Here is a 25,919-nt window from a genome sequence, read left to right as displayed (position 1 = left end):
TAAAAATATCTAAAAAAAGAACAAGTATGCATTGGTCGGAACTGTACACTTTCGTGCAGAATGAAATAATTTTGAATCCATCATAAGTTACCTCAAATACAGCCTATTTCACAATGCATTTCAATATATATTATCACCAGCGCCTGTTTTATGTCTCATTTGTTATCAAACTTTTCCTAATAGATCATTTTTTTGACCCTGGAAGCAGCAGCTAGCACAGTATCTTACCACAGTGTCCATTTAGTGGCTTTTCTGGAGCTTTCAGTCATATCACATGATCTTCATCAGTGGATGGCATTTGCCCAGATGTCATTTCAGAGCATTTTAAGAACTGTTTGATCCATATTGACTGAAAAAAACAAAAACATATACATGACATAGTATCTTAATTAACATTCAAAAGTGTACTGTAAACCTTGAATAATTTTTACTTATGTGCTCTATGTCTTTATTTACTTGTTTATTTATGGGTGATGGGGGGTTTTTGTAACCTGTCAGAATATGGAGGAGGTTAGGACCATGAAGCCAGGACCTGCAGCAGCTACATTCCCGTGCATTTAAATAGGAAGGTCATTAAGATGGTGATGAGAGCAAACACACCTTTCCACGCCAGGAAGGAGGAAGACGCACAGCGGCAGCTCTTCCTATACCAGTGCCGGAGCGGTGTGAGTGTGAGCTGCTCCTCTCCTCTCCTCTCCTCTCCTGTCTGCCTGTCAGTCAGTCCATCCATGCCCGCCCTGTAGACCTGCTCTGTACGGGATATTCTGCCGTTTCACCGGATCCCAGCGCTGTGGAATGAGTTTTATCACCGGCTGGAGACGAAGCGTGAAGAAAAATGACAGCAAAAAGTGAGTAGAGAGGAAAAGCTCCTAGAAATCTGTGCAAGTCCGGGCCCTGTCGGTACTTGTCTGTTTTCACAGTTGCGGATGTGATCGCAGTTTGTGGGCACCGTGGTGCTCTTGTGCTGCTGTCCGCCGGTCGTCTTGTCTGGACCCCAGATCCTCCTCAGACCACACACACACACACACACACTCTGTCTCTCTCCTCTGAGCAGGTTTAGTGTCTAAATCCTGATCTGTGAAGTCTATTCCTGTGTTTTTGTAGCCTACAGTAGGAGGATGAGATGAGTCATTCTGTCATCTCACCTAAACAGCAGCTGCCACTTTTCCCCTTTGAAGGCAAGAAACACTGCAGATGAGATCTGGAACTGCTTTCATGAAGTCTGTTGTTGCCAATCTGCAGCCTGTTAGACAACATTACTGCCATGATGTGGTCAAGCCGGATCACAGTGAAGTGGTACTGTACGATATGGGCTGAAACATAAAAACATACTTTATACCTATGAATTAAATAAACATGTTTTAAGTGGAGGGTGTTGTAGCTCGAATTCTGTTGTGGATGAAATGGTCAAATTATAAAAAAAAAAGAAAAAGAAAAAAGAAAAATTATAAGACGTAAACAGTCCCTATCCAAAAATTAGTATAGGTCATCTGAAAAATCAGCCACAAGGACGGGGCTCCATTTAGTTTTGTGTTTATGCTGACATTTTGCTTGCTTTTGGCATTTGGCCTTAGGGTGTCTTTTTGATTCACTAATTAGTTTAATGGATTCATTAGTCATCAAAGTATGAGGCGACTGCTTTACAGTGCTTTTCTCCACATAAACTGACTGTAAAAGTTGAACATCTCATCCCACTGGATATATTTAAATGTTTAATCTGAACCTTTTTAGAGATGTCTGTGATTGTTTCTGATGCTGTTCAAATGTGCCTGTTTGTGACTGGCTGCATTTTGTTTTGATTCTTTTCTCTTTTCAGTTTCTAGTTGTTTTTACCTTTATATTATGTGTTTTTCTTATTCAGACATACAGTTTTTTGTTGTCTTTGCTGGTAGAGGATCTGTGCCAGACTCTTGAGTCCACTTCGCATCTTCAGATCAGACTTAGACAGTATGCTAGCTAGCGTCTTCCTCTCACCATCATGAGATCCGTTCTTACATTTGCTCTAAATTGACCTCTGACCTCTTTGCAGAGATGCCAAGGAGGCACAAGACATCCCTGACAGCCCAAACTCCCCAAGCCGGTACGTTTACATTGTGAACTCACATTTATTCTTACAGTCAGGAAACAATCAGCTGTGTCACAAAGAAAATAACAAACCCTGTCTTGCTCATAGTGCTAATAACATATTTAATAATAATATAATAATCAATTTGAACCTTTCTAACTCACCATTCACCATTTTATCTCCACACGCTGAGTCATGCACAGACTGACTTTTATTTCTTGTCAGGTTGTCAGTCATAAACAATCCAGACCTGGATCCCATCATCACAAACTTCAGGTTAGTGTCTTTTAACTTGAAAACCATAGGACACCAACTATGGGACACACATTAGAGTAAATAATCAGTTAAATGCATATTCTGGGTTACAGTTTAAATATTGACTCCTTGATTTCAAGTGAATATTTAAATTTTTGACTTTCTGTTAAACTTGCGGCGATTAAAATTCACTACCAAAACTTTATCAAGATCTGTTGCCATGTCAGACTGATTTTGACTGGCCCAAAACTGTCAAATTAATATGTGGAGAAAAGATAAATAATAAATAATAAATCAGTGCCAAGAAATAAGTAGACAGGGAGTGTCCACATCTATCTGCCTGTGTTTCCAAGGCTCTCACGATTGTGTTCCCCAAACAAAAGCTCTCCCTTCAGCTAGTTTTTATCCCTAGAGATTTCCCTCTTTTCTCTAAACAGCCTCAATTTTACCCTCTGGTTCAGGTTACAGCTACCAGACAACAAAGATGCTCTGGAATCAACAAGTCCATCTAATGGGTAAGACTGGGGGGTGATCTTACCCACTGATGTCCTGTCATTTGCACATTTCTTCTTGAAAAGTTGTCACTGCATTTTTGTTTCTTAGTCATTGTGTAATCCCTCTTATCCGTGAGTCAGTGTGAACAGATTGTAACTTGGAGGACTTTTCTTCACATACCAGTTTCATGTTGAGTTAAGGGTCACGAGAAGGTCATTGGCATTAACACAGCTTCTCCCTGCTGTTCACCGTATAAATAATTCAGACAGAGAGAACCTGAGAATAACTGGGTGAGTGTGAACACAAACCTGTTGCTTGTTCAATTGTCTAATCCTACACTGTCTTTTAAGGCATGTGAAGCATTTATTGGGAGCCTGAGGAGGAGGATAGTTTGGATCTGTTTGGATCTGAATTTAATGTAAAGCATGGATGATCAGCAAAACCTAAATAGAGGTTAAAGTTGCCACTGTTCAAAGTAAGCACTTTTACTGTGCATCAATAAATCTTAAATATATTAATTTCTAGACATTGTTTAGAAATGACGATGATTAGAAAATTGATGTACCAACAGGTTACATTTAACAGGAAATCTGCTCGGTTTATAGCAGATTTACAGCAAAAGGACCTGTTGCTTTATGGTACAAAACCATTTTACCTGCTGTTCTCTGAATTTTGTAGCTCTGATAAGTGCTAACATGTTATAATGACTTTTAGAGTGTACTTACTGGGGCTATTTGTAAGATTTCTCTGCCACTGAACATGGTGATTGTCACCTGACAAGATCTTTGGCCATCGTTGTCTTTATAATACAAGATGTTATAATACGCCATCCGGGCAACGTTACATCTTCAGGGCAGACTGGATGCTGCTATCATAAAGTGATGAGACAGGCCAAGGCTAGCTGATTAGCGTGCTAACTTCAGTAGAAGAAAAGAATTCTTAAAGAAAAGAGATAACTTTGGCGTTGCTTTCCACCGCTGCAGACAGCTCGCGGTCAGTAAATGAGTTAAGTTTGATACTGAGCTCACAACGTTTCTTCTACACTGGTAAGTAAACAGCTTTTAATGCTAACATAACAGCAAAACTTACAAATAGAGATTTCCTTTGTGAGAATAAATAAAAAAAGAAACCCTAAATGGTTTGAAATGGAAAGTCGTAGTCATAATCATAATTATTAATCCTTGTTTTTTGATTGCAAATTCTAAATTCTCCCCCCGTGAGGACAGCACTATCAAATCCACTTATCTCCACCTTAAACCCATGACCCACACACATGAGAGATGAAAGCTACAATTGCTCCTTTTGTTTTTTTTACAACAGTCTATAAAGACAGATGAATTTCCCCTTATGTTTCTGTGCTGGGCCAAAGTGCTTTGCCCTTGTGATTGTGTTTTTACAGCAGAAAAATATGTCAAACGTGACGAGCACTTAGTCATGGTCACATGAGTGTGATCTTTATGCTTTCTTGACGTCAGCAGTGTGTGTGTGTGTGTGTGTGTGTGTGTGTGTGTTTAGTATTTTAGTATTTTACTCTAGATTGATGGAGGAAAATCATATTTGTTGTGAAGTGTTCTAAAGCAAAAATTTATAAAGGCCTCAAATAAATTGACTGAAAGACTGTACAGTATGAATCTGTATCAGACAGCAGATTTGAAGACATCACCTTTGAATTTACAGGCGTTTCTTACTATTTTCTGATATTTTATAGACCAAATATTTAATTGATTAAACATGTAATAAGCAATTCTGGACAAGCTGACTCTTGATATTTGATCTGAACAGCAAATCAAATACAGGGCCTGTTTGTTTTGCTGTTCTGTGCTCCGTCAGAAACCATGCCCCCAAATTCACCGCAGCCCGTTTCCAAGACGATGACACAATGGTTGGAAGCAAAACAAACCTTATAATATAAAACACCATCAGACTACAGTGACAGGGGAGCTTAGTGGCTAAGTTAACAAGGAAAGTAACATTACCTGGAATAGCATTTTGAATTATGCATCCAACCAAACAAATCCGTTGTGCTAGCAAACTTGTGTGGTTTTTAGGTCTTTCTGGCAATAAGACCTCTCACGCTTTGTATGGAGAAATACAATGATGTACAGAAAACAATGAGGCAGCAAAATGTCAGTACAGTTGCCAACATGCAGAGAAGAAGAGACAGTTTCTCACAGCCAGCACACCAGCTGCAGACAGCGATACTCACAACTCTCCTGCTACCAAAGCTAACATCCCACCAACAACACGTCTTGGCAAACTAGAAAGTGAACCGAATGTCTGTGGGCAACTAATTTGACGTTACTGGACGCACAAATGTGACCCCGGTACCGACTTGCTAACTAACCAGCTAGCTATCAAAAGCATTAGCAAACAGGAAAAATAACACTGACCTTTGGCTCTGTGAAACATAGCGGATATCCCTGGCCTGGCATCAGACACGAGCTATTAAAGTTCATAGTAAGAGCATGTGGAGTATGGACCCAGAAATGTCACCATCAAGCGGTCAGCTCCTAGCACGTCAGAGAGACGTATGAGCAGAGCAGGGGTCAAATGGGTCAAATGGTCAGCTCCAGAGGATTGACTTAAATGAACACAGGGCAAAATTGGAGTAAACAACCGAAATCTCTATTCTGCGACAATAAGACTTCATCTTTACATTGGTATGTCATTGTTACTTATATAGGAAAAGTAACACCAACAGGATTGTGATTATCACTAAGGTGTGAACCCTGAACCCTCTGTCTCACACTTACACACACAAACTAGTGTTTCTGCTTCTCTCTGTCCCTCTCTGGATAACAGATTCATGAATCACATTCCTATCCTGCCCAGGAATCAGCACTTTACTCTTTTCAAACACATATTATTTATATCTGAAAAACTTCACTGAAAAAATTATTATCCAACTATTCTGTATTTTTTTTTTTTTTTTTTTTTTTTGTAATTTAGTTCAATTCACAGATTTCTATCCTAAAGAATGGCCAGAAACATATCCTTCATGTGACCATACTGCTAGTATCCTACACATAAGGTAACATTAAAACACTCACAATGATGTCTTTATTATTATTATTATTATTATTATTATTATTATTATTATTATTATTATTATTATTATTATTATTATTATTATTATTATTATTATTATTATTATCAAAGGACTGTTGTATAATCTACATTCATTTACTATTATTTTAGGTTATTATTTAAGGCTGTGAATTAAACTGATTTCCACCTTTGTATTATTCCTTTCTGTGAGGATTAGCGCCATTAGGTTTATATATTGTTTCATTTCATGTTTATGGGTCATGGTAATAGGCAGATGCTTGATTTTTACATCTGCACGCAGATTTTGATGGTCAAAGGTTTGGGTCACGGTGACTTCACAAAACATGTTTTTGGCCGCCTTGAGGGAATTTCTTCAGATTTGGCAAAAACATTCACAGCAGGCAAAACTCTTCTTCTCATGACTGGGTTAGTATCAAGATAAATGAATATTTTTACCATCACATTTCACTCGTAGATCTTAGTAGTATCTTGGTAGCCAAAACATATTCTCTCGCACCATTGCCCATTTCATTACACAGTTCATTTTATCACTGATTGATTAAACCTGTTCTTTTGCTCCATTTTTCATCTTGCGGATTATCAGACATGACATTTAACGTGTAGTATTAGTCAGTTAATACATTTCTTTATTTAAACTCAGTCATTGGGCTGTTGTGTTGCTTTGAAATAGAGGTCAGACTTCCATTGAACGCCCTCTGTTGCACATTGGCGGGAATAGTGTTGTGTTACTCGGTCCGAGCCACTTCGTTTATTTCCCATTTACAGAGCCAGGACTATGTAGGAACACCAGATTTTTTTTTCAGCACACACACACAACAGACAGCCAGGGAAACATGAGGAGGTATTCACTGAATTTGACAAAAAGTGTATCAGATTAGAATCACTTACTCCACCTTTGACTGAAAAAATAGGCTTTATTTGCAGCCCTACTTTGTGCAAATGGGTGTATTTTATCAAATGCATTAAAATTTTTCTGACTTGAGATAAAAGACCCGTTTCATTAGCAAGGAGGTCAAGTCAGTCCTCTCTGAACTAAAGCTGATATGGCATCTTCTGCTTTTAAAAGCATGTACTACATCTCTCTCAAACACACACACCGTCTATTGGGTGAGTGGTGAGCCACTGTTTATGGTCAAACACCATAACTCTTGGCACTGTGCCGATATTTCATTCATGATTTCACATGAGGTGTTATGTAGCCACAGTATGAGCTACTGTGCTGCATCTATGTCTTTTGTTTCTGGACTCTGCTCGCTGCAGTGTCCACTCTCTGCCACTGCAGCAGACCAGACCAGCCGAGATCCTCGCAACACACCAGCTCTCTCTTTATCCATCTTTGAAACCTCAAATTCCCCTTCTTTCACGTAAAACAGAAGACAGCATTGTGCTCTTTGTGTCAGGAATGAAAGTAGGCCTCCTTTCTTCTAGGTTTTTATTTTTATTTATTTATTATTTTTAAAGTAGTTTCTCATCTTTTATAAAAATCCTTAGGCTGTGAGTTGTGGGCATTTAGCCCCGCCCCTGATTTAGCATTAACCAATCAGAGAAGAGACTGCAGTGTGTAGCATGAGGGTGATGATCGGAAGAGGTGGGACAGGCTCGTGTGTGTGTGTGTGTGTGTGTGTGTGTGTGTGTGTGTGTGTGTGTGTGTGTTAGCAGCAGCACAGATAGCCTGTGTATTCTCTCCTCATGTGTGATAGTCATCCCAATCTTATTAAGGGCTGCTTTTGCTGCTGCACCCTTCCTCCTCCTCCTTCTCCCCCTCTCTCTCCCTCCCTCTCTCCTTCATTCTGACCCCCCTCTCTCTTTCTCTATCTCTCTTTCTTCTTTCTCTCTCCCTCCCTCACCCGCCTGCACTCCTGCCGCTGCTTCTGCTCTTGTTGCTGCTGCCATAGAAAGAGACACAGACCATTACACTGCTCTGCTGTAAAGGCCCCAGGCTCACATTCACTTCTGCAAATTTCTTTATCTGTCTTCTTCTCTGTCTCTCTTTCACACACACAAACACACACATACTTTGCCAGATGAAAATGTCAGGAGAGGAAGAGAATCTGTCAAACGGGTAAGATACTTCATTACTGCTGCATGTTGGGATGACGTGTCTTTGTCATTCAGTCGGCCTCTGTAAGTGTGTGTTCTTCTGTTTTATTCCCTTGATGTAAAGGCAAATGTGTGTGTGTGTGTGTGTGTGTGTGTGTGTGTGTTAAACCTGTGACACTTAGGCATGTGGACAAACTTGCTTGGTTTATTACAGAAGCAGCTCGGCTCTTTTGTGTCACAGCTCAATGCTAAGAGGCCTCTGAACATCTAATAGCAGCAGGAATGAATGTGGCTGAAGCTCTGTGAACCAGGACTGATAAACTAATGCTTCGTCACTCTTGAACCGGTGTGTGTGTGTGTGTGTGTGTGTGTGTGTGTGTGTGTGTGTGTGTGTGTGTGTGTGTGTGTGTGTGTGTGTGTGTGTGTGGGTGTGTGTGTATATGTGTGTTTGCTTGCATGTGGGCTTGTATGAGCACATGCAGGGTTGTGTTTATGAATAGTGGCTATTTGCTAAGTGGTTTTATCTGTATGTGTGTGTGTGTGTGTGTGTGTGTGTGTGTGTGTGTGTGTGTGTGTGTGTTTGTGTGCATTTGCCTGATAATGATTGTTACTGTGCAAGTTGCTCTCTGGAGAAATAAACCTCAGAATTTGAGACTCCCTGACTCAAAATTCAATTAAATTATCGGGACAATGTGCGGTATGCACATCCTGAACTTAACAGACTCTCCTCATTGTCCTGGTTGGCATACCTTCCTTGGCATACTCTTCCTTTCATACAATTGTCAATTATCTCATCAATTTAAAGGACAATGTCCTATGCTGTGTGATAATCTCATTGAAAGAGATCTCCTTCATTTCCCTTTCAGGCCACAGATTCTCTTAAAGGTGTAAATCTGACAAAATCTTGTTTCCCAATCAGCCAGGACCAGTTGAGTTGGTTTTCAGCTATAAGGAAACGATGAAGCCACTGATTGTTCACTCTCATTAATCCTGTCAGCACACTGTAGTTACTGCTTTTAGTTCACCAATTTGATTATTTTCTCCCCTCATGATCTAAATAGTTTGATCTGTAATATTTAGTGAGTGTCTGATTTTTATCCCTTATGTAATGTGCACATGTACCTGCTGTCTCCAGTGTCCTGTTTTTGTCAAATCGTAAACACGCTCTCCAAAACACAGCGGCCCATTGAAGGTTGTTGACATTTATTATTTAATTGGTAATGTTTGTGCTCTCAATGTAACAGGTGATTAGACTACAGCAAGGTTATCTTTTTAAGAGGGCTGAATAATGCAAAATAAATATGCGTGAGGTCAAGACTTGGTTGTATGGTTGTGTTTACAATGAAGTTTTGGTTAAGTCAAGATTAGACATGAGTTTTTAATACATTGTTATAGGTTAAGGTGAAGAGAATGAATCCAGAGAATGATTATAGTCAATGCAATGATAAGTTTAGTTTGATTGTCCCAGAGACACATCTGACTGCGTCTCATTTCTATGTAAGATTGTTGTTTTAAGTAAAAGTGTCAGTCGGCAGCCTCTGCACCTTTGCTGAAAACAGATACGACACAGCAGAGAAAGCTCTGGCTGGATTTAGTCAGAGGCCACTGGGGGAAGACATGTGACTCCATGGCATTATCCTTGAAATCAATGACATAAACATATATACAGTATTATGCCTTGTTTTAATTCCCTCCAAGCATTATTGATAGTTATATCATGCCTCATTCTTTTATTGATTATTGTGTCTAGATGCTCAGTTATAGACTAGTTAATGTAAATTAAGTTTATTACTGCAATCACTAATATTATTCTTAAGTTAAACATTACAACATTAGTGCCTGAATTTGTTTTGAAATCTCGAGTTTATTATTCACCTACAGACAAATGTATAATGAATATACATGTTGCTCTGGCACCAGTGTGACTTTCTGTGCTGTTATCAGCAAGCTCAGCATGCTGTTGGTCATATGGTGAACCCAGCAGTCACCCGCATGTCATTAGGCAGAGCCGCACCAGTGTGTACTCCTTTATGGTGCTGCTGTGTGTGTCTGAGATGATTTTATAGTTTCTCTATGTTTCTTAAGGGCAGGAATGTAAAGTGAATGCTGTCTATTAGTCACTGTTGTTACACACATTAGTTGTAGTTGTGTTTGCTGGGTCCCTGCTCTCCTATTCTTCTGAGTCTGTCTAATGTTCTGGCTGTTAAATGTAAGTGGGGAAGAGTTGTCATCTTTGTGTGATCAACATGGTGGCCTGGAAAACCAAGGTGGATTTTTTACGATGAAACAAAATAGAAATCATGTTCCTATTTCACAAAAACACAAAAATCGATAATAAACAAATGAACAACTCAGAAAATAATGCCGCTTTAACATAAAATAGCAAATGGCTGAATTAATGAAAAAGGAGCATTCTTCTACATAACAAGCAAGTCATAATCCAGAGGAACGAAATCAATCATCTTAATGTTGAGGAACATTAGCACTCCTGTCAGCCATTAGTGTTTCACATTTACCCTGCTCTTAATTCATTTGTTTTGCTCATTATGCTGAATGTTGGTATTTTCCACACGCTGTGTGCTAATCGCACACTGCAGTGATGGATAAAAAAATCTCATTGAAGCTGATCCATTATCAGCACAGTGAGTGAAATCCAAGAGGAGGGACCCTTGTGATGAAGGAGTGGTGCATGATCCTCAGTCCTGACTTTGGCCACACTATACACTCATCACGTGGGGGTCATCTGCACCAAGTAATGACATCAGAATAGACGGCAGCTATATCAGCAGAATTATCAGGGGCTTCCATACAGCCAGCTTACAACAGTATGTTGTGTTTAGATACGGACACTCAAATTCTTTGTGGCAGCAACAGCATCTGTCCTTCAACTTTAATGAATGATCCTGTTCAGAACTGGCCCTTTGTATTTTTTTTTTTTTTATAAAACTGTGATATGACTTGAGCCATTTTGCTTGTCTGGCTCACTGTGGCTGTGTTTCTGTTTCTGTTGAGAAATAGTGGAGGATTGGTAATGATTTAATGGAGGATAAATACAGGAAGTAAACTGAGACAATATGATGATTCCTCATTCTCTGCCTGTGTTTGGAAGCTGGCTTTGTTGCTGTAAATGAGAACAGGGTCACTGCAGTAGAGGCAGATAAACAGAGAGATAGAAACCGGGGGTTGGCAGAGCAGAATGAGGTGACGTGAATTTTATTTGGATCATACTTGTTCAAAGTGGCGTTTTTTTTTTAGAGATCAGAAATTCTCACTGAACCCAAGATTTCATCAGACCCCCATTTGGCCTGTTTACTAGACATTTTCAGCAGTTTTCACCCTCCTCATCCACAGCCTGTGTTTGTTTTGGTTCCCCAGGTGCTCGCGGTCAGACCTGTCTGTGGCACTGGAGGACTGTATGGCCGCCTTGGATCTGTTTCTCAGAAATGACTTTGAGGAGGCACAGGCCCGGCTCAGATGCAGGTAAGACCTAACCTACCTGAACCAGCTGCTGCTGCTCTCAGCTCACATCCACCTGGCTTTGTGCTGCCATGGACAAATACAGTGGATGAGAAACAAACAGCTGTTTTGCAGTCTCGGTTGCGAGAAGAATAGAAACTGCATTCACACACACAAATAAAAAAATCCTTGATGGCTCAATTCTATTTAGCTGCTTCAGTTTCAGGGTCCTGGGGTTGTTCATATTTGCTCCCTGCCACACAATAATGTCTCACTGGGACACGTGAATCCAGCATTGTTAATGTTAACAGTAAACTTTTCCTTCTTTATGCTTCATGTCTGCATTGGAAAATGGTCTGTGGATGTAGTAATGTAGTTCTTATTAGCAAGTGTTTGCATACTAACATACTAAACTAAGATAACAAACATTAAAAACACACCTGCTAAACAACAACATATTAGCATTGTTGTTATGAGCATGTTAGCATGATGATTTTTGATTCATTTAGCTCAGTGCACCTCTGTGCCTCATCTCACACCACAGTTCAAAGTCAATTCAGATTTTAGGGCAGAGATATGTGTTATTCTGCTGTTCGATTTGATGATGATTAAGTAAAACTCCACTTTATTACCTCAGTTGATTTAATATACATTTTCTAAGTTAAAACAATCAAAAATCAATTGTCGTTAAACATTTTTAGACTAATGTCTGACTTCCTAAAATCAGATCAATGTATTTGCTCAATGGAAATATCCAAAAATGAGCAACTGGAAATGTTTGAGCCTCACAGTGACACCAGTAATAATTTAAATGTTTAAATACCCAGTAACAGGATAGAAACAAAAGTACTACAGGGTTGGCTTGGCTGAGGGAGAAACTAGTGTTTGCTGCTGATGCCTGTTGATGATTTTATGGCCGTAGGTCTTACATGATTGACATGCTGCTTTGATTCACAAACACTAACTCCTTCACTAGGCTTACACCATTGCCTCTAGTTTTGTATTCCAACACTATGTCATCAAGTTACTTCATTGTTCAGTGTTCATTCTCTCGTCTATTATTGGAGTCTTTATCACACCCTCGCTATTATCCTCCACCTTCTGTCTCCTCTCTCTGTGGCTGTGGGCCACTCCTTAGGCCCAGTTTTTTGTTTTCAGAGCTGGCTTACAACGTAAGAACAGCTTCCTGCCAGCCTGTACTTCCTTTTGTAATTTTGCACTAAGGCTAGATTGACACGCACGGATAGTTTGGCGTATTTGCTGTTGATGTTAGGAGTCATTGTTTTTAACGCTGAGTTGAACAAGTTCTGATTAATGTAATTTGTTCGGTATCTCAGCTCATAATTAATTATGCTGACTTTCACCACAACATTGCGTAAATACTGTGGTGCCAAGTGACTGTCCTGATGTCATAAAAATAATATGCTTCAGTGTTTTAATCAGGAATTGTGAAATATTCCGTGCTGGAGGAAAATCTGTGTAAATCCACACTGGCATTACCTCTAACTGTTGCCACAGTCTGGCAGCCCAGCAGGTCCTGATTTCTGTCTTAATGTTCTTCCCACAGCTCTGTGTGGGCCATCCCTTCCTCCTCCAGTCACTAAAGCGTACCTAAACTATCACTAGTTGCAAATATGTATGTTTGTAGCTGTTTTGAGGCCAGATAGTTGGATTTGACATGGGACAGTAAGAATGTCAGAAATCCGCGCAGATTAAAACTATGGGTGAAGAAATGTCTATCCAGGAATTCCTAGGATATCTAGCCAGATATATATAATTTTAGTGTGTACCAGTTTAATCTTATTTAGGTTTGGGAAAGTAGTTTGAGAGTTGGAATGATTACATTCAGTGAAAGTTGCTGTGTCCTTCCCTCCATTCTCTCCCTTGTTTTATTAAAGGATTAAGTCTGACGGTAAGGACGTAGTCAAATTACAGTGTCATTTTACATTTTAATACAGCACTCCGATCAAATTGACATCTGCCATTCTTTTGTTTGGTTTATACAAAAACCTGATAAAACCCATAACCCTCCTCTGATTTTCCTGCCTGCTGCTCAAAAAAGGGTTTTGTGTGGAAGCTGATGGTCTGGAGCATCAAACTTTTAACATATAATGTTATGCAAGGTGTGTTGTCATCTGCTGCATTGAAAGAGAGAGAGAGAGAGAAAGAGAGAGAGAGACGCTGAAAGACTAATCTCTGGGGAAACAAGCAGCCCTGTGGATGTGCAACACCAGCAGCAGCTTTCCTCGTCCTCCTAAGAGTTCATCTGTCCTCTGCTTTAGTCCATGTGTGCTTTAAGTTCTCTGTCTCTTTAATCTGTGTCTCCTTTTCCCTCCCTGAAGCGGGGTGCTGACGCAGTCAACTGGGACAGTCTCTGCAGCACACACACCTGCGCAGGAACACACACACACACACACACATACACACACTGAGCTTTTATTATCTGGATGTACTTTAACCAATCATACGCCAATTTATTTTATCCTCATCTTCCTATGTATGGTCAAGGGCAGTTGGGACCTATCCCAGCATGCATTAGGAGAAAAACAGGGTTAGCCATGCATTAGAATGCATATTTCTCATGAATAAGTTTGGTATTTGGAATTAACATCAACTGTCACTATGGGGACAATATTTCTGATGCAATATGTGGATTACACATTTCAGAATACGTACTGAGGGATGTTAACTCATTGATAAAGGAGAGGAAGCTGATTGAGGTGGCACTGCATTCATGGCAAGGTTGGTAGTTATGTACAAGTGTTCTTGAGCAAGACACTGATTGACTGAACCACAAGCTGGCCCTAATGTACAGTATGTATATGTGGTTGATTTCTCTCTTACAAGATGCCGGCTTATTTTTATATTTCGGTCCAGAGGTTCTGCAGTCTAAACTATTGTCTGTGTATCACTATCACTGCCAGTGAGCAACTCATATCACCTTATATAAACCTATAAACTGAGCTATCTCTGTAAATTGCTCCTGTATTACAGGATTCAGATATTTGAGTCTTTCCTTCTCTGAATTGCAGCCAAGGAGCCACTACCTACTCATCTACAACAACATAGAAACATGCCTGCCAAGTAACCAGTCAAGTGTTTTTAGGTGTGTTTTTATTTTATTTTTATTTTTTTTGGTTTTGATCAGCCTTCAAGTCCCAGAGGTGTTCAACAGCAGGCTTAATTTAATTTTCCAGCTCTCTGTTCAAACATGCAACAACTAGACCAAATACAGCTGAAGCAGTGCTATCTCATTCTCCCATCATGCTGTACATCTCTAATTCCCCACAGCTATAGCAGGGAGTGGGTGCAGGAGGTGTATGGTAGATGTTTAGCTGTATCATGTATAATACAGCAACTGACGGAGCAGTTTCTGGGGAAGATAATGTAACGCTGTGTTACCTTTTTATCACTCGTGACATGCTATGCTTATATCTAATGTTGAAAACTTCCTCAACTTTCACTCGTTGTGATCACTTATTACAATCAAGTCTTATCTTAATATCAAAACCACTGGCAACAACTAGTATTTTGCCAGAAACAAAAAGTTTTGCATGCAGTGATGTCCTCGCCATTGCGGCACTTCCTTAATTTTACTAACACGTGCAGAACTTGAACACAAGGCGTGTGCACGCAGGTGGTGCATTTTTGAGAAAGCACAACACAGCTCCTCCCTTGTATCATGCAACACTGCACTGGAAAAATGTAGGAGACCTGGCTTTAGTGCTGTAACAAGGATGAAGACCTTTGTATCCCTGATAAAAAAAAATATCTCAGTACTGCTGTGAAATGTTTTGACCAACCACTTTAGACGCAGCTACAAGCAATTCTGTTTACCTCACAGTTCCATCTTAAAAGGTTTCGCAGCTTTAATTTGGGCTGTCATCTTACGTTAAAAAAAAAAAACTGACGCAATGGAAATGTAAGCCGGGCGAATCTCTCTGCTTCTGAGTCTGTACCTCCTCCTTCTCTGACTGTCGGCTGCTGCTTCCTGGTTGTTACTGAGTTGGTCCTTGTTTACCGGTTAGTCACTGAATTAGAATTAATTATGTTAATTGCTTCAGGTGAAGAGTTGAAACTCAGCAAGCTTTGTCTGTCTGCTGTGATTTTTATAACCTTGACAGGCTAAAAGTCACATGGATAATACCACTTTTACTTGTGTCTGTTTCTCTTTCCCTATAATGGATCCATTAAGTCTAAATACAGCTCGTAATAAAAGTAAAGCTAAGCACGATTAGGACTCGGCGGCCTGTCTTTGTGCTCTGTGTCCATCAGTTGGAAAATAGTTTATGTGTCCATGAAAGGCGACTGGTTTTAGCTCAGAGTAACGTCACAGAGGCTGGCCGCATGAGTCAGTCTGTGGTGCACAACAAAGAAAGTTATGCAGACTGACAAGATTCCTTTCTACATAACTGTGGCTTTGCCAAAATTATTCTGCTATGTCTTTGTCTTTATGTTGACAGTAGATAGGTAAATACAGAATGTATAAAGCTATTTAAACCATCAACTGTGACTGCAGAAGGACAGCATGTTAGCATCAATATGCTAATATTTTTGTTTTTTTTTTTTTTTAACCATAATTTAGTTTAAGTAATTAGTTCTAATAATGGTTTAGAACTGGAACAACAAGCTGTTTAACTAGAACAACAAGTACATCTACTGAAAAAATGTGTGTAACATCAAAAGCTTTGACCTGCTAGAGCAACTCTTGTTAAACACAGTCTGATGTGACACGCCTACAACCACATGTATAAATAGACTAAACGGTTTTCTTTTTTCTGTGTAGTGGTGCGGTTTTAATTTTCCAAGTATTCAGTGATGTTGTTAGCGAGAGTTGATTATCAGGCTACAGTCTTTCAGATTCTGTGCCCCCATTGTTTCATCTCCCACTTGCCATTATCCTGGTTAAGTGACTACTGTATGAATCTCTAACGCTTCTTTTAGTTAAACAAAAGGTTTTTCTCCTGTCATCATTTCTGTCAGCACACCAGCAAGAGAACGTCACCTATCTGAATCAATATGTTGTTTAATATCAATCACATCCTCTTTCATTTTTCAAGTACAGTGCAGTATAACTGAAATCAACTGAAATCAAACATTGTGCGTTGTCTTTTTTACAGAACCAAAGACAGCATGTACCACGCTCTGACCTATGCCACTATCCTGGAGATGCAGGCCATGATGACCTTTGACCCCCAACACATCCTGGCTGCAGGAAACACCATGAAGGAGGCCCAGGCTATTTGTCAGCGGTGAGACTACCCTGAGACACCATGGTGAAATAATGCATAGAGGACCAGCTGATAAAATGTGCACTCATACTGCTGAGTTAGGCATTCAGGCACACAACACATGATGCTGTATCTTTTGAACCTGTATTTGTAACATCACACCAAAACCAGAGAACATGCTGGGATCATTGCAACTCACTGGCCTAAAGAATTTCACAACTGCCTGCCATGGTTTGTCCAGGACTCACTGTGAGAGTCTGTTATGACTCAGAGCTGGACTAACAGTAGATCTAATTAGCCCGGCCTGATAAACATGCTCTCTTGTTCAGGCTGAAACCCAAGTCAAAGCTGCAGTTTTCCTTGATAAATGTTGTGACTACTGGTCGGAAATTTAGTGCATGGTCAGCACCCTGTGGTAACTTCATCCTGCAGCACCTCAGCATCCTGTCTTTACTGGAAAGAGGCTGAGTCACTGATTTGCATTGGAAACAAAATAAGCAAAGAGATGCAAGACAGTGCAGCACTGCTGAAAAACAATCTTTTAACATTTTGAGTGGAACACTGCCTCTTTTACAGTAACTGATGATAGCTTTGGCTTTCAGGCACCGCAAGAAGTCAAGCTTCTCCAAAAGCTTCTCAGAAGGTCAGTAAAGCCCTGTATTGACAGGATGGGAATAAAGTTTCACCGTTGTTTCTTGACAACACTTAGGCAGCAGTTTCAGTTGTGCTTTACATGTATGCCTGTGTAAATTTTGTTGAAAGCAATGACAACTAGTTTGAATCTTTGCTTCTGTTGTGTGTATGTGTACTCATGTGAAAGTGATAAGTGTGCATTTGTATTTGTGTATATATCTGTATGTGCGTTTGGGCATTGCGCTGCAGCCCCTGAGCTCTGCTGAGCTTTCAGGCTGTCTGACTGTGACGTAATCATTTTCACCTCAGAGGAACTCCATGCCGAAGTTTGCTACGCAGAGTGTCTCCTGCAGAGGGCAGCGCTCACCTTCCTACAGGTCAGGCTTACACCCAGACAGCCCAGGACTGAAACTGCCCCCATCGATACATTTATGTTTTATTGAAACACTCTTTCATTCAAACTCACTCTGCTTTTTTCCCTTCTCTTTTCCGTCCTGCTCTCTTTATCCCTCCTGGCTCAGGATGAAAACATGATCAGTTTCATTAAAGGGGGAATCAAAGTGAGGAACAGCTACCAGACATACAAGTGAGAATCTAAAGTCCAGGATATCCTTGTTTGTTCATGTCAAGTTTGTGTTAATTATTCCCAGGTTCCCATTAAACATGTTTTTTTTCTATCTTCCTCTTTACCTTGTAAAAACCCTCATTTTCCCACTCTTAACTTTCTCCCTTTATCTGAACCTTACAGAGAGCTCCACACAGTCCTCCAGTCTGCTGGATACACTCATGGTGATAACCATGGCCATTTTGAGGGGGGTGTTAAATTGGGAGTAGGAGCTTTTAATCTAGTAAGTAGAAAGCTTAGTATTTGTAGTGGCTTAGTACTTGCAGTACTTGTAGCATTGAGGGGTTAATGGACTTCCAACTTGCTTTGAGCCTAATCCAAAGTAAACAATATTCAAAATAATTTGCTTGCAGTACATTTTTTGTGATTTACATGCAGACACACAAAGAGCAAAAGATGAACGTAAAATAAGAGTCACTATAATCTAACAAGGAGACAATCAGTGGTTTGACCTTATTGCACTCCATGTAGCACAGGTTGATAAATGTCTGATTATAGCCCTTTCAAGAGCCACTTCTGCAGACTTTCCAGTATCATTCACTCTTGATTTTACAAAATAATAGGTGCAAAAGATAAAAAAAAAAATGCTTCTATCAAGTTTGTGTAGTTTAGTCATTAAGGGTAGTATAAAGAAGTAATTATCTAGGGTTACTTTGTGGGTTGGAAAACCTCTGTATTTACTGTACAACCCATGGCCTTCGCTAAGTATGTTTAGGAAATTTGAGATCATTTCCTTGGTAACCACTGATGATGTAATGATAAAGAAAGGATCCTGTAATCCAGCAGCTATCTTTCAATTGCACATCTTGTCTACTTCCTGCAGATGATTTCCATGTTGCCCACACGGACGCTCAAGCTGCTTGAGTTTGTCGGTTTTTCTGGCAATAAGGTGAGTTCTGCTGTGAGAACCGGCTCTTATTTGTGGGTGTTTGACAGAAAATGGATTGTTCCTCTCTGCGTGAAGTACCGCGTCCTTTCTCTTCATAATATACTGAAAACTGTGGATGATTCATAAACCATATTTGTGATCTCACTTTCACTAGCTGCAGGATTCCTCCTGCCTGTGATTATGGTGAAACTCTTATTTTTACTACTGAGTTGACAATGAAGCGGACACGTTTAGTAAAAGCATGAGACGAAACTTTTACAGCTGTACAACTTGATGCGTGAATGACTTCAAAATTGCTTTGATCATAATGACTGTACAATTTCTGTGGATCATGACTTAAAATTATTTGCTGTGCTGGAAGAATGATTTAAGTTTTTGATACTACTGATTCGGTGTATGTAATCGTTATACAAAATAATCTGAAAGCCTGATATTACTTCGATATTATGATTTATTTTCAGATTGCAAAAAATATATACATATGCATATACATATACATACATACACAGACATCACAGTCTGTGACACAGTGAACTTGCATATGATTTTTATTTACAATAATGCACTTACATATTTTACACACAGGCCTATGTGTGACTGGATGGCTAAAAGTAGACAAGCAGACACTGCTCATCTTCCAGCACATACTGAATGATTTGCACACAAGGATCTTGCTTAAAAGGAGAGTTAATTAAAACTATGTATGTCTGTGATTGTGTGTGTGTTTGTGCAGGAGTTTGGTCTCCAGCAACTTCAGGAGGGCTCTGCAGAAAGCACATTCAGGTCCTTCCTCTGTAACATGCTGCTGCTCTGTTATCATACCTTCATGAGCTTCATACTTGGTGAGACACACACACACACACGCACACACACACACACACACACGCACACACACACACACATACACACACACACACACACGCACACACACACACTCACTCTCTATGTCATTCTCACACGGCAGCTGCCAACCACAAAAACAAACAGGCATCTTAGTTGGTTTGCTTCTGTTTTTCTCTTGCAGGCACTGGAGAAGGAGATGTTGAAGATGCAGAGAAACTGCTGCAGCCATATTTAAAAAAATACCCAAAGGTTTGCCAGAATTAAACACTGTATATAATTTATTTATTCATTTTAAATTTTCCACATGATTTGAAGTATCATGTTTCTGAAGTCACTGTTGATCTGTTGTTGTATCTTTTTCACAGGGATCCATTTTCTTGTTCTTTGCTGGTCGAATAGAAGAGATCAAAGGCAACCTAGATGCTGTGAGTATACCGGCAAAACATCACATACACACATTCACCACTGCATTATTCATGTGGAAACTTTTTATTCTTATGTGTCATAAAATTACGCATTTGTTGATATTTCTGAGTGTCTTATGTTTCCATGTGTCTGTCAGCTTGTATTTGAATGCGTGGGTGTACTCACTGTATGAGTCTGGGGCGTAGTAGTAGTAGTAGTAGTTGTAGTAGTAGTTTACACATAATTCACAATACACTTTTCTGCTAGATTGCATACTGTGTGAATATTAAAATTCACTAATTCTGTTTAATTCCAGTAGAACGGGTGACTTCTGTGTTTATGTTATGTTACGTTTCCAGGCCATCAAGCGTTTTGAGGAGTGCTGCGAGGCTCAGCAGCAGTGGAAACAGTTTCACCACATGTGCTACTGGGAGCTCATGTGGTGCTTCACGTACAAGAGGCACTGGAAGATGGCTTACTTCTACGCGGACCTGCTCAGCAAGGAGAACTCGTGGTCCAAGGTGGGTCATCATAGTGTGGGATTGGGAGGGATATGTTCAGGGCTAATTTGTGAAATGAATGGGAATGAATGGGAATGACCATTAGAGTCAGTCAGCCTTTCATAAATTAAGAGCATGAAGTTTATTTTCAGTTTTTTGATTTATGAAATAACAATATGTTGAAGACCTTTGTCAGCTCATAGGGAAACATTTAACATGCAATAATCTTTCCATCATAAAAATCACCACCAATTTGTGCATTTTGGTGACCTAATTGTTATGATTCATCATAAGAAATTGCTCCCCAGTCCAGTTCCATTGCCCCAGTCTGACTCTCTAAACTCTACACAGTTGTAGCTTTTTTCCCTCTTCTCATCTCATTTGAAAAGGAATGATGGGATTGCAGTAGTAACCACTTTTTTCCTTTCCTCAGGCTACCTATGCATATATGAAAGCCGCCTACCTCAGCATGCTGACTAAGGATGATTGTCTAACCTTCGGGGAGACTGCGCTCACTCTGTTCAGGTATGAACTAAGAGCTTAGACACTTCTGAAACATAGCAACAGTGAAATAGAGATTATTCAATGTGACAGTTACATATCTATAATATCATAATGACTTCTTCTGGGAAGAGAAGTCTTTGGGAGGGAATATGAACTCATAAAAAGAAGAGATGCCACTTCTATCAGAGGGGAATAATATAGCATTGACATTAAATCGTCTGCCAGCACAAATTTTTTTATTCAAGTACTCAAGTGCTCTAGTAATTCCTTTGGAATTTTTTTTGCCAATGGCTATACAGTCATTGGCATTTTAAACTCTCTGTGAGGTGTGTCCACAGAAATAGTGTCACATATTGTCTCTTTATGACTGACATTCATGTGTATGAATTCAATTGTATATTGTATTATATTTCAGGCAGGTCCCAGCACTGAAGCAGAAAATAGCTGGCAAGTCTTTACCAACAGAGAAGTTTGCTATAAGGAAAGCCCGTCGCTACCTCGCAGAAAACCCCATTCCACTTCCTGCTCCTCCACTGGTCAGTATTGGACGACGCCTGCTTTAGCATGACTTGTAGAATGACTGGATTTTTACACTGTTTCTACAATGTTTTGCATTGCTTATTTTAAGTATCTGGTTTAATAATATCAGAGAAATTGCTTAGTTTTGTTTCTCACAGACTTTGCCCTATAAGAAGCTCTATAGGCCTCCCTATTAACGTGCAAACTGAAATTTGAATGCACTGGTTCGGCAAGTCAGAATGGACCCATCGACCCCTTGTGGGTCAGGATGTATAAACACTCGTTGTATTCTAACCTGCTATCTACAAAGTCAGCAGATGTGCAGCGGTGTGATTGGTTTGAAGAGGTAACCCTGTGCTCACAGAACCAGGGTTTTGATTTTGAACATTTGTTCTGTTTCACCCTGTAACAAAAGCTGTTGACAGGGACCAATGCTCATTGGCTATTTTATGGCACTTCACAAGTCTACCATCTAGTTTGGATGGCTCAGAAAGGGAAGGTTTTCCTTGGGTGGGATATTATGCCCCCTGGGTCCATGTGTTGAGACTCTACGCAGAGCCCTCTTACCTTGTTGTTTTGCCACAGCTTGTGTTGTTGACATTGTGGCTGCTGGGTTAAAAATACTGTGGGAATCTACACAAGGTATGCAGGGGTTGGTGACTAAGGATTCAGTGCAGTCTTTAGAGCTCTATCTGTGCTCATAGAACTAGTGTTACAAGAGAAACCTTTGTTAAAGTCAGACCAGAGACTAAGCTGAGGTTTATCACAGAGGAAACACGTTTCATGTTCATCAAAAACAATAAGAATGCACTGATTGGGGGCGGCCCGGTAGTCAAGGGTTAGGGCGCGTACCAGGTGAGCGCAAGACGCTCTTAGCAGGCAGTCGCCGGTTCGACTCTCGACCGGCTCGACTCTTTCCTGCATGTCATTCCCCTCTCTCTACCCCCTTTCCTGTCAGTCTCCACTGCACTATAATAAAGGCACAAAAGCCCAAAAAAAAATTATAATAAAAAAAGAATTCACTGATTGTTGCTTTACACAATTTGTGTGTCGTCTAGGAGATGATGTACATCTGGAATGGCTATACAGTCATTGGCAAACATAAAGACCTGACGGAGGGCATGCTGAAAACACTGGATGAGGCACAGGCTAAACTCGAAAGCAGCCAAAGTATGCAAAATTATTTACCAAATTCTGAAAGATCCTTCCAATGTATTAAAATTCCCATTTTCTCTGAATATGCTAAGGTGGTTTGCATTTATTTTAGGTGCAAGTGAACTGTAGTGAACAAGTGAACTGCTTATTAGCTCCTAACTGCCCTGCTGTGTGTTTGTCAGGGACTGAGTTCTCCATAGATGATCAGTGTCTGCTGAGCCTGCTGAAGGGACTGTGTCTCAAACATCTGGGGCACCAAGAAGAGGCTGAACACTACTTTACCCTTGTCCTCTGCAAGTAAGCCTCTCTCAGTTACATGCACATACATTTACAGACAGTGTATGCATCCAGAAAAACAGATATGCTCTTGTTTCTTGCAGTGTGGCATCAACAATTAGCCCATATACTGTGTGCTGTGCATCCTCTGATGAATGAAGTCGGTCCTGTTTTTAAAAATGCACAAGAGTTTAATTGCTCGTACTGACTTTACCGCCACACATACTGTAACCACTGTGTTATGACATTATCTGCAGTGAGACTCAGATCAAGTATGACCACTACCTGGTTCCCAATGCCCTGCTGGAGCATGGTCTGCTGTGTCTGGAGCAAGGCAGGAAAGATGAAGCTATCAAACTCCTAGAAACAGCAAAGTAAGTCAATTTAAACACCATATTTAAGTCATCTATACTCATGGATTTGCCACTTGCTCGCTGCAATTTAATGAAATGTTTACTATATATTTTTTCACATAGTCTAGAACTACAAATCATGGCTTTTGACTCCGTTATTCAACTTAAATATGCCTTATCCATTTGCGTTTGTGGTTTTCATTAGATATCACACTAAGCATTGACTGACTATTTTTGTGATTTATGGGTTTTTTACAATACCCATGTGTGAAATTAGAACTTGATTGATACTGAGATTTACCACTAATGTGATTGTAAATGACTTTTCTTGCTCTGTTTCAGGCAAAATTACAAAAACTACTCGATGGAATCACGGACACACTTCCGTATTCAGGCTGCTCTGCACAAGGCCAAGGGCACCGGGGAGAATGGCATCCATGTTCCCTCCAGCCCATAACAGACAGGAGGAGGGCACACTACAGCAGAGGCAGCTCTCTGTTTCTGCAGTTCCACAATGCAACACTTAGCCCCGCCTAGCCCAGCCCATTCAGGCGGCATTTAGTTTTTTTCATAAGGAGGCTAGGGGAAGAGGGATGCTTTTTATTTCTTGTGTGTGCCACCCTTACGGGCAAGTGCAGCTCTCTGTGGCCCTGACTGGCTGCGGGTTTGCTACGCCCTCTTCCAGAAATATATTATGACATTTATTTCCTTGTGTGATTTGAAATGGAGACAAGATGAGAAATGTGCCTATACTTAAGAAACATTGCTTCCAGCAGGCTTTACTTGTCTAGCACTGTGTCCACCCATAAGGGGTGCACTAGGGTAGAAAACAAGGTCACATTTGTATAGTACATACCGCAGAGGGCATCCACTATTATCCAGGATAGAAATGGGGCTGGTTCAGGCTACTGGGGTTGGTCCTGATGGAGCCAGAGTACCCAACAGCCCACTAGATGTTACTGACACTAACTCCATCATTTGGCATTGGTTGCAATAAAGCACTCCCACTTCTTTTAATTTAATGTAAATTAGTGATCAAATGATTTGAGTAGATGGGAAATGACACAATTAACATAGTTTGATACCCATTTTACTGTATATTGTATCATACAACTCATTACATATTCCATGAGTACTATGACTGTTTTGTGCAGTGTCATTTGATACATTTTTGTTGACAGGTTTCCCCTTTGATCAGACGTTTGATCAACTATCTAACCAAATTAGATGTAAATTCTGAATGTTGGATTCACTTTTTTAACTCAACATAATCATTTGTTCATTGTGTTTCTCAGAGTGAATGAACATTTTATTGTTTACTTTTAGTTTTCTTCCTTTCCTTGAAAGCTATTGAAACACATTCTTTCAGTCTCCTTCTGAAGAGTTGGTCAAATCTGTTGTATTTACAGTTACATATAATGGCTCTTGCACAAAGCTTTGTAAATCAGCCAGCCATGCAAACTCTCCGTTGTCAAAAAATGCCTTATCGGACTTGCAGTGAGAGTTGTTCGTTACATTTATATACTGTAAATGGCACCTTTTACACAAATTGTCCCGTTTTAAGAGGACAGATGAATGTGTCTTTTAGAAAGGCAGACTCCCTCCTTTTCTCCTCCTGGTGTGTGGGACAGGCTCCAACAGTACTTGAGCTTGAACAAACAGGCCATTCACAACGAGCAGCGAAGGACTGCGCGCTTGTCTGCCTGTTGCATCTTTAGTGGGTAAAGAAGCTGTGAATGGCAACCACCATAGTCTCCTCTTCCTGCTCTGTGAACATCCTCTGCTGCTCATGTATCAGCCATGCTTGACTAGAACCACTTATAGAAATACGTCAAAACATCATAACCATGATCCTGTGTCAAATAATTATCTGTATATGAACAAATACTTGTAACGATTGAAACGATAAGACAGAATTGGGTCACCTCTAATTGTGCTGGTGGTGAGGTTATTTGAAGGGCTGCATCCCAACAACAGTGTCCACAACCTAGAAACTCAAATGGTGTCTCAAGTGTTGAAATTAGAGCATTGCTGATTTATTCATGATTAGAGTGAGGTGTGGGATTCAAGATGATAAGTAGGAGTCAGTTTCAATATTTTTAATGGTGGAGGAAATGTACTCTTGTTACTGTTTTAACAGCAGTCAATCTCTGTAATATTCCAATAACAAATTGTCTTTTATTTTCTAATAATTAATCAAGCTTGTTTTTCCCCTTTGGTTTTACTGATGTAGCTGAAAGAAACTCTAACCAAATTTAGTGGCATTGTGATGTTGACAATCAGCATATTATACTGGGCACGGCTACCACAAAGCAGAATGACATTCCTGTACATACTGAATGTTTCTATTGTAATTTAAGATGAAATGATGATAAGCTACTAAAAAACACATGCCAATTTGTTGTCTTTTTTTTGGTCATTTCTGCATCACAAACAGGAGCACAGTGTACAATGTTTACAGTTAAAAGTGGTATTATTTACAGAACATAATAAGTAATGCTTGCATGTAAATTGCTGTACCCGTTGTTCTCATGCGTGTGGTCTAATTCACCTGATGGAGTAAAGTCATCTCATCTTGTTGACATGCAAGGCTGTGGCACCCAGGG

General features: G+C 40.0%; 1 protein-coding gene across 3 annotated transcripts; it reads left to right on the top strand.

The window, feature by feature from the left end:
• The first annotated feature begins 487 nt into the window (after window positions 1–487).
• Window positions 488–25,710, top strand: ttc39a (tetratricopeptide repeat domain 39A). Of its 3 annotated transcripts, XM_071487800.1 has the most exons (21): window positions 489–848; window positions 2,030–2,080; window positions 2,291–2,341; window positions 2,782–2,835; window positions 11,300–11,404; window positions 16,501–16,632; window positions 17,214–17,254; window positions 17,554–17,621; window positions 17,766–17,830; window positions 17,993–18,092; window positions 18,693–18,758; window positions 19,492–19,600; window positions 19,783–19,850; window positions 19,967–20,026; window positions 20,366–20,527; window positions 20,940–21,031; window positions 21,426–21,546; window positions 22,588–22,699; window positions 22,867–22,981; window positions 23,218–23,334; window positions 23,656–25,710. In XM_071487800.1, the coding sequence occupies exons 1-21, from the start codon at window positions 796–798 to the stop codon at window positions 23,768–23,770; spliced, it is 1,857 nt and encodes a 618-aa protein (XP_071343901.1). In that variant the 5' UTR covers window positions 489–795; the 3' UTR covers window positions 23,771–25,710. The 3 variants fall into 3 exon arrangements, with proteins under 3 accessions (XP_071343902.1, XP_071343901.1, XP_071343903.1); XM_071487801.1 differs by lacking the exon at window positions 2,782–2,835 and having other exon boundaries at window positions 488–848; XM_071487802.1 differs by lacking the exons at window positions 489–848; window positions 2,030–2,080; window positions 2,291–2,341; window positions 2,782–2,835 and adding an exon at window positions 7,598–7,946.
• Window positions 25,711–25,919: the final 209 nt, after the last annotated feature.

Source organism: Trachinotus anak, unplaced genomic scaffold, assembly GCF_046630095.1.
Source record: "Trachinotus anak isolate AG129_WGS33_773 ecotype Australia unplaced genomic scaffold, CSIRO_AGI_Tana_v1 ptg000010l, whole genome shotgun sequence".
Classification (NCBI taxonomy): domain Eukaryota; kingdom Metazoa; phylum Chordata; class Actinopteri; order Carangiformes; family Carangidae; genus Trachinotus; species Trachinotus anak.
The sequence above is the reverse complement of the archived record's forward strand: the minus strand, read 5'-3'. Positions and strand labels throughout refer to the sequence as shown.

What these genes read in the sequence shown, in the direction of transcription:
- ttc39a (XM_071487800.1), top strand. Translation starts at nt 796, where the DNA reads ATGAGTTTTATCACCGGCTGGAGACGAAGCGTGAAGAAAAATGACAGC. An exon ending in AACAGCTACCAGACATACAA is followed by an intron (nt 17,831 to 17,992) that starts GTGAGAATCTAA and finishes TGAACCTTACAG; the next exon opens with AGAGCTCCACACAGTCCTCC. An exon ending in AAACTCCTAGAAACAGCAAA is followed by an intron (nt 23,335 to 23,655) that starts GTAAGTCAATTT and finishes GCTCTGTTTCAG; the next exon opens with GCAAAATTACAAAAACTACT.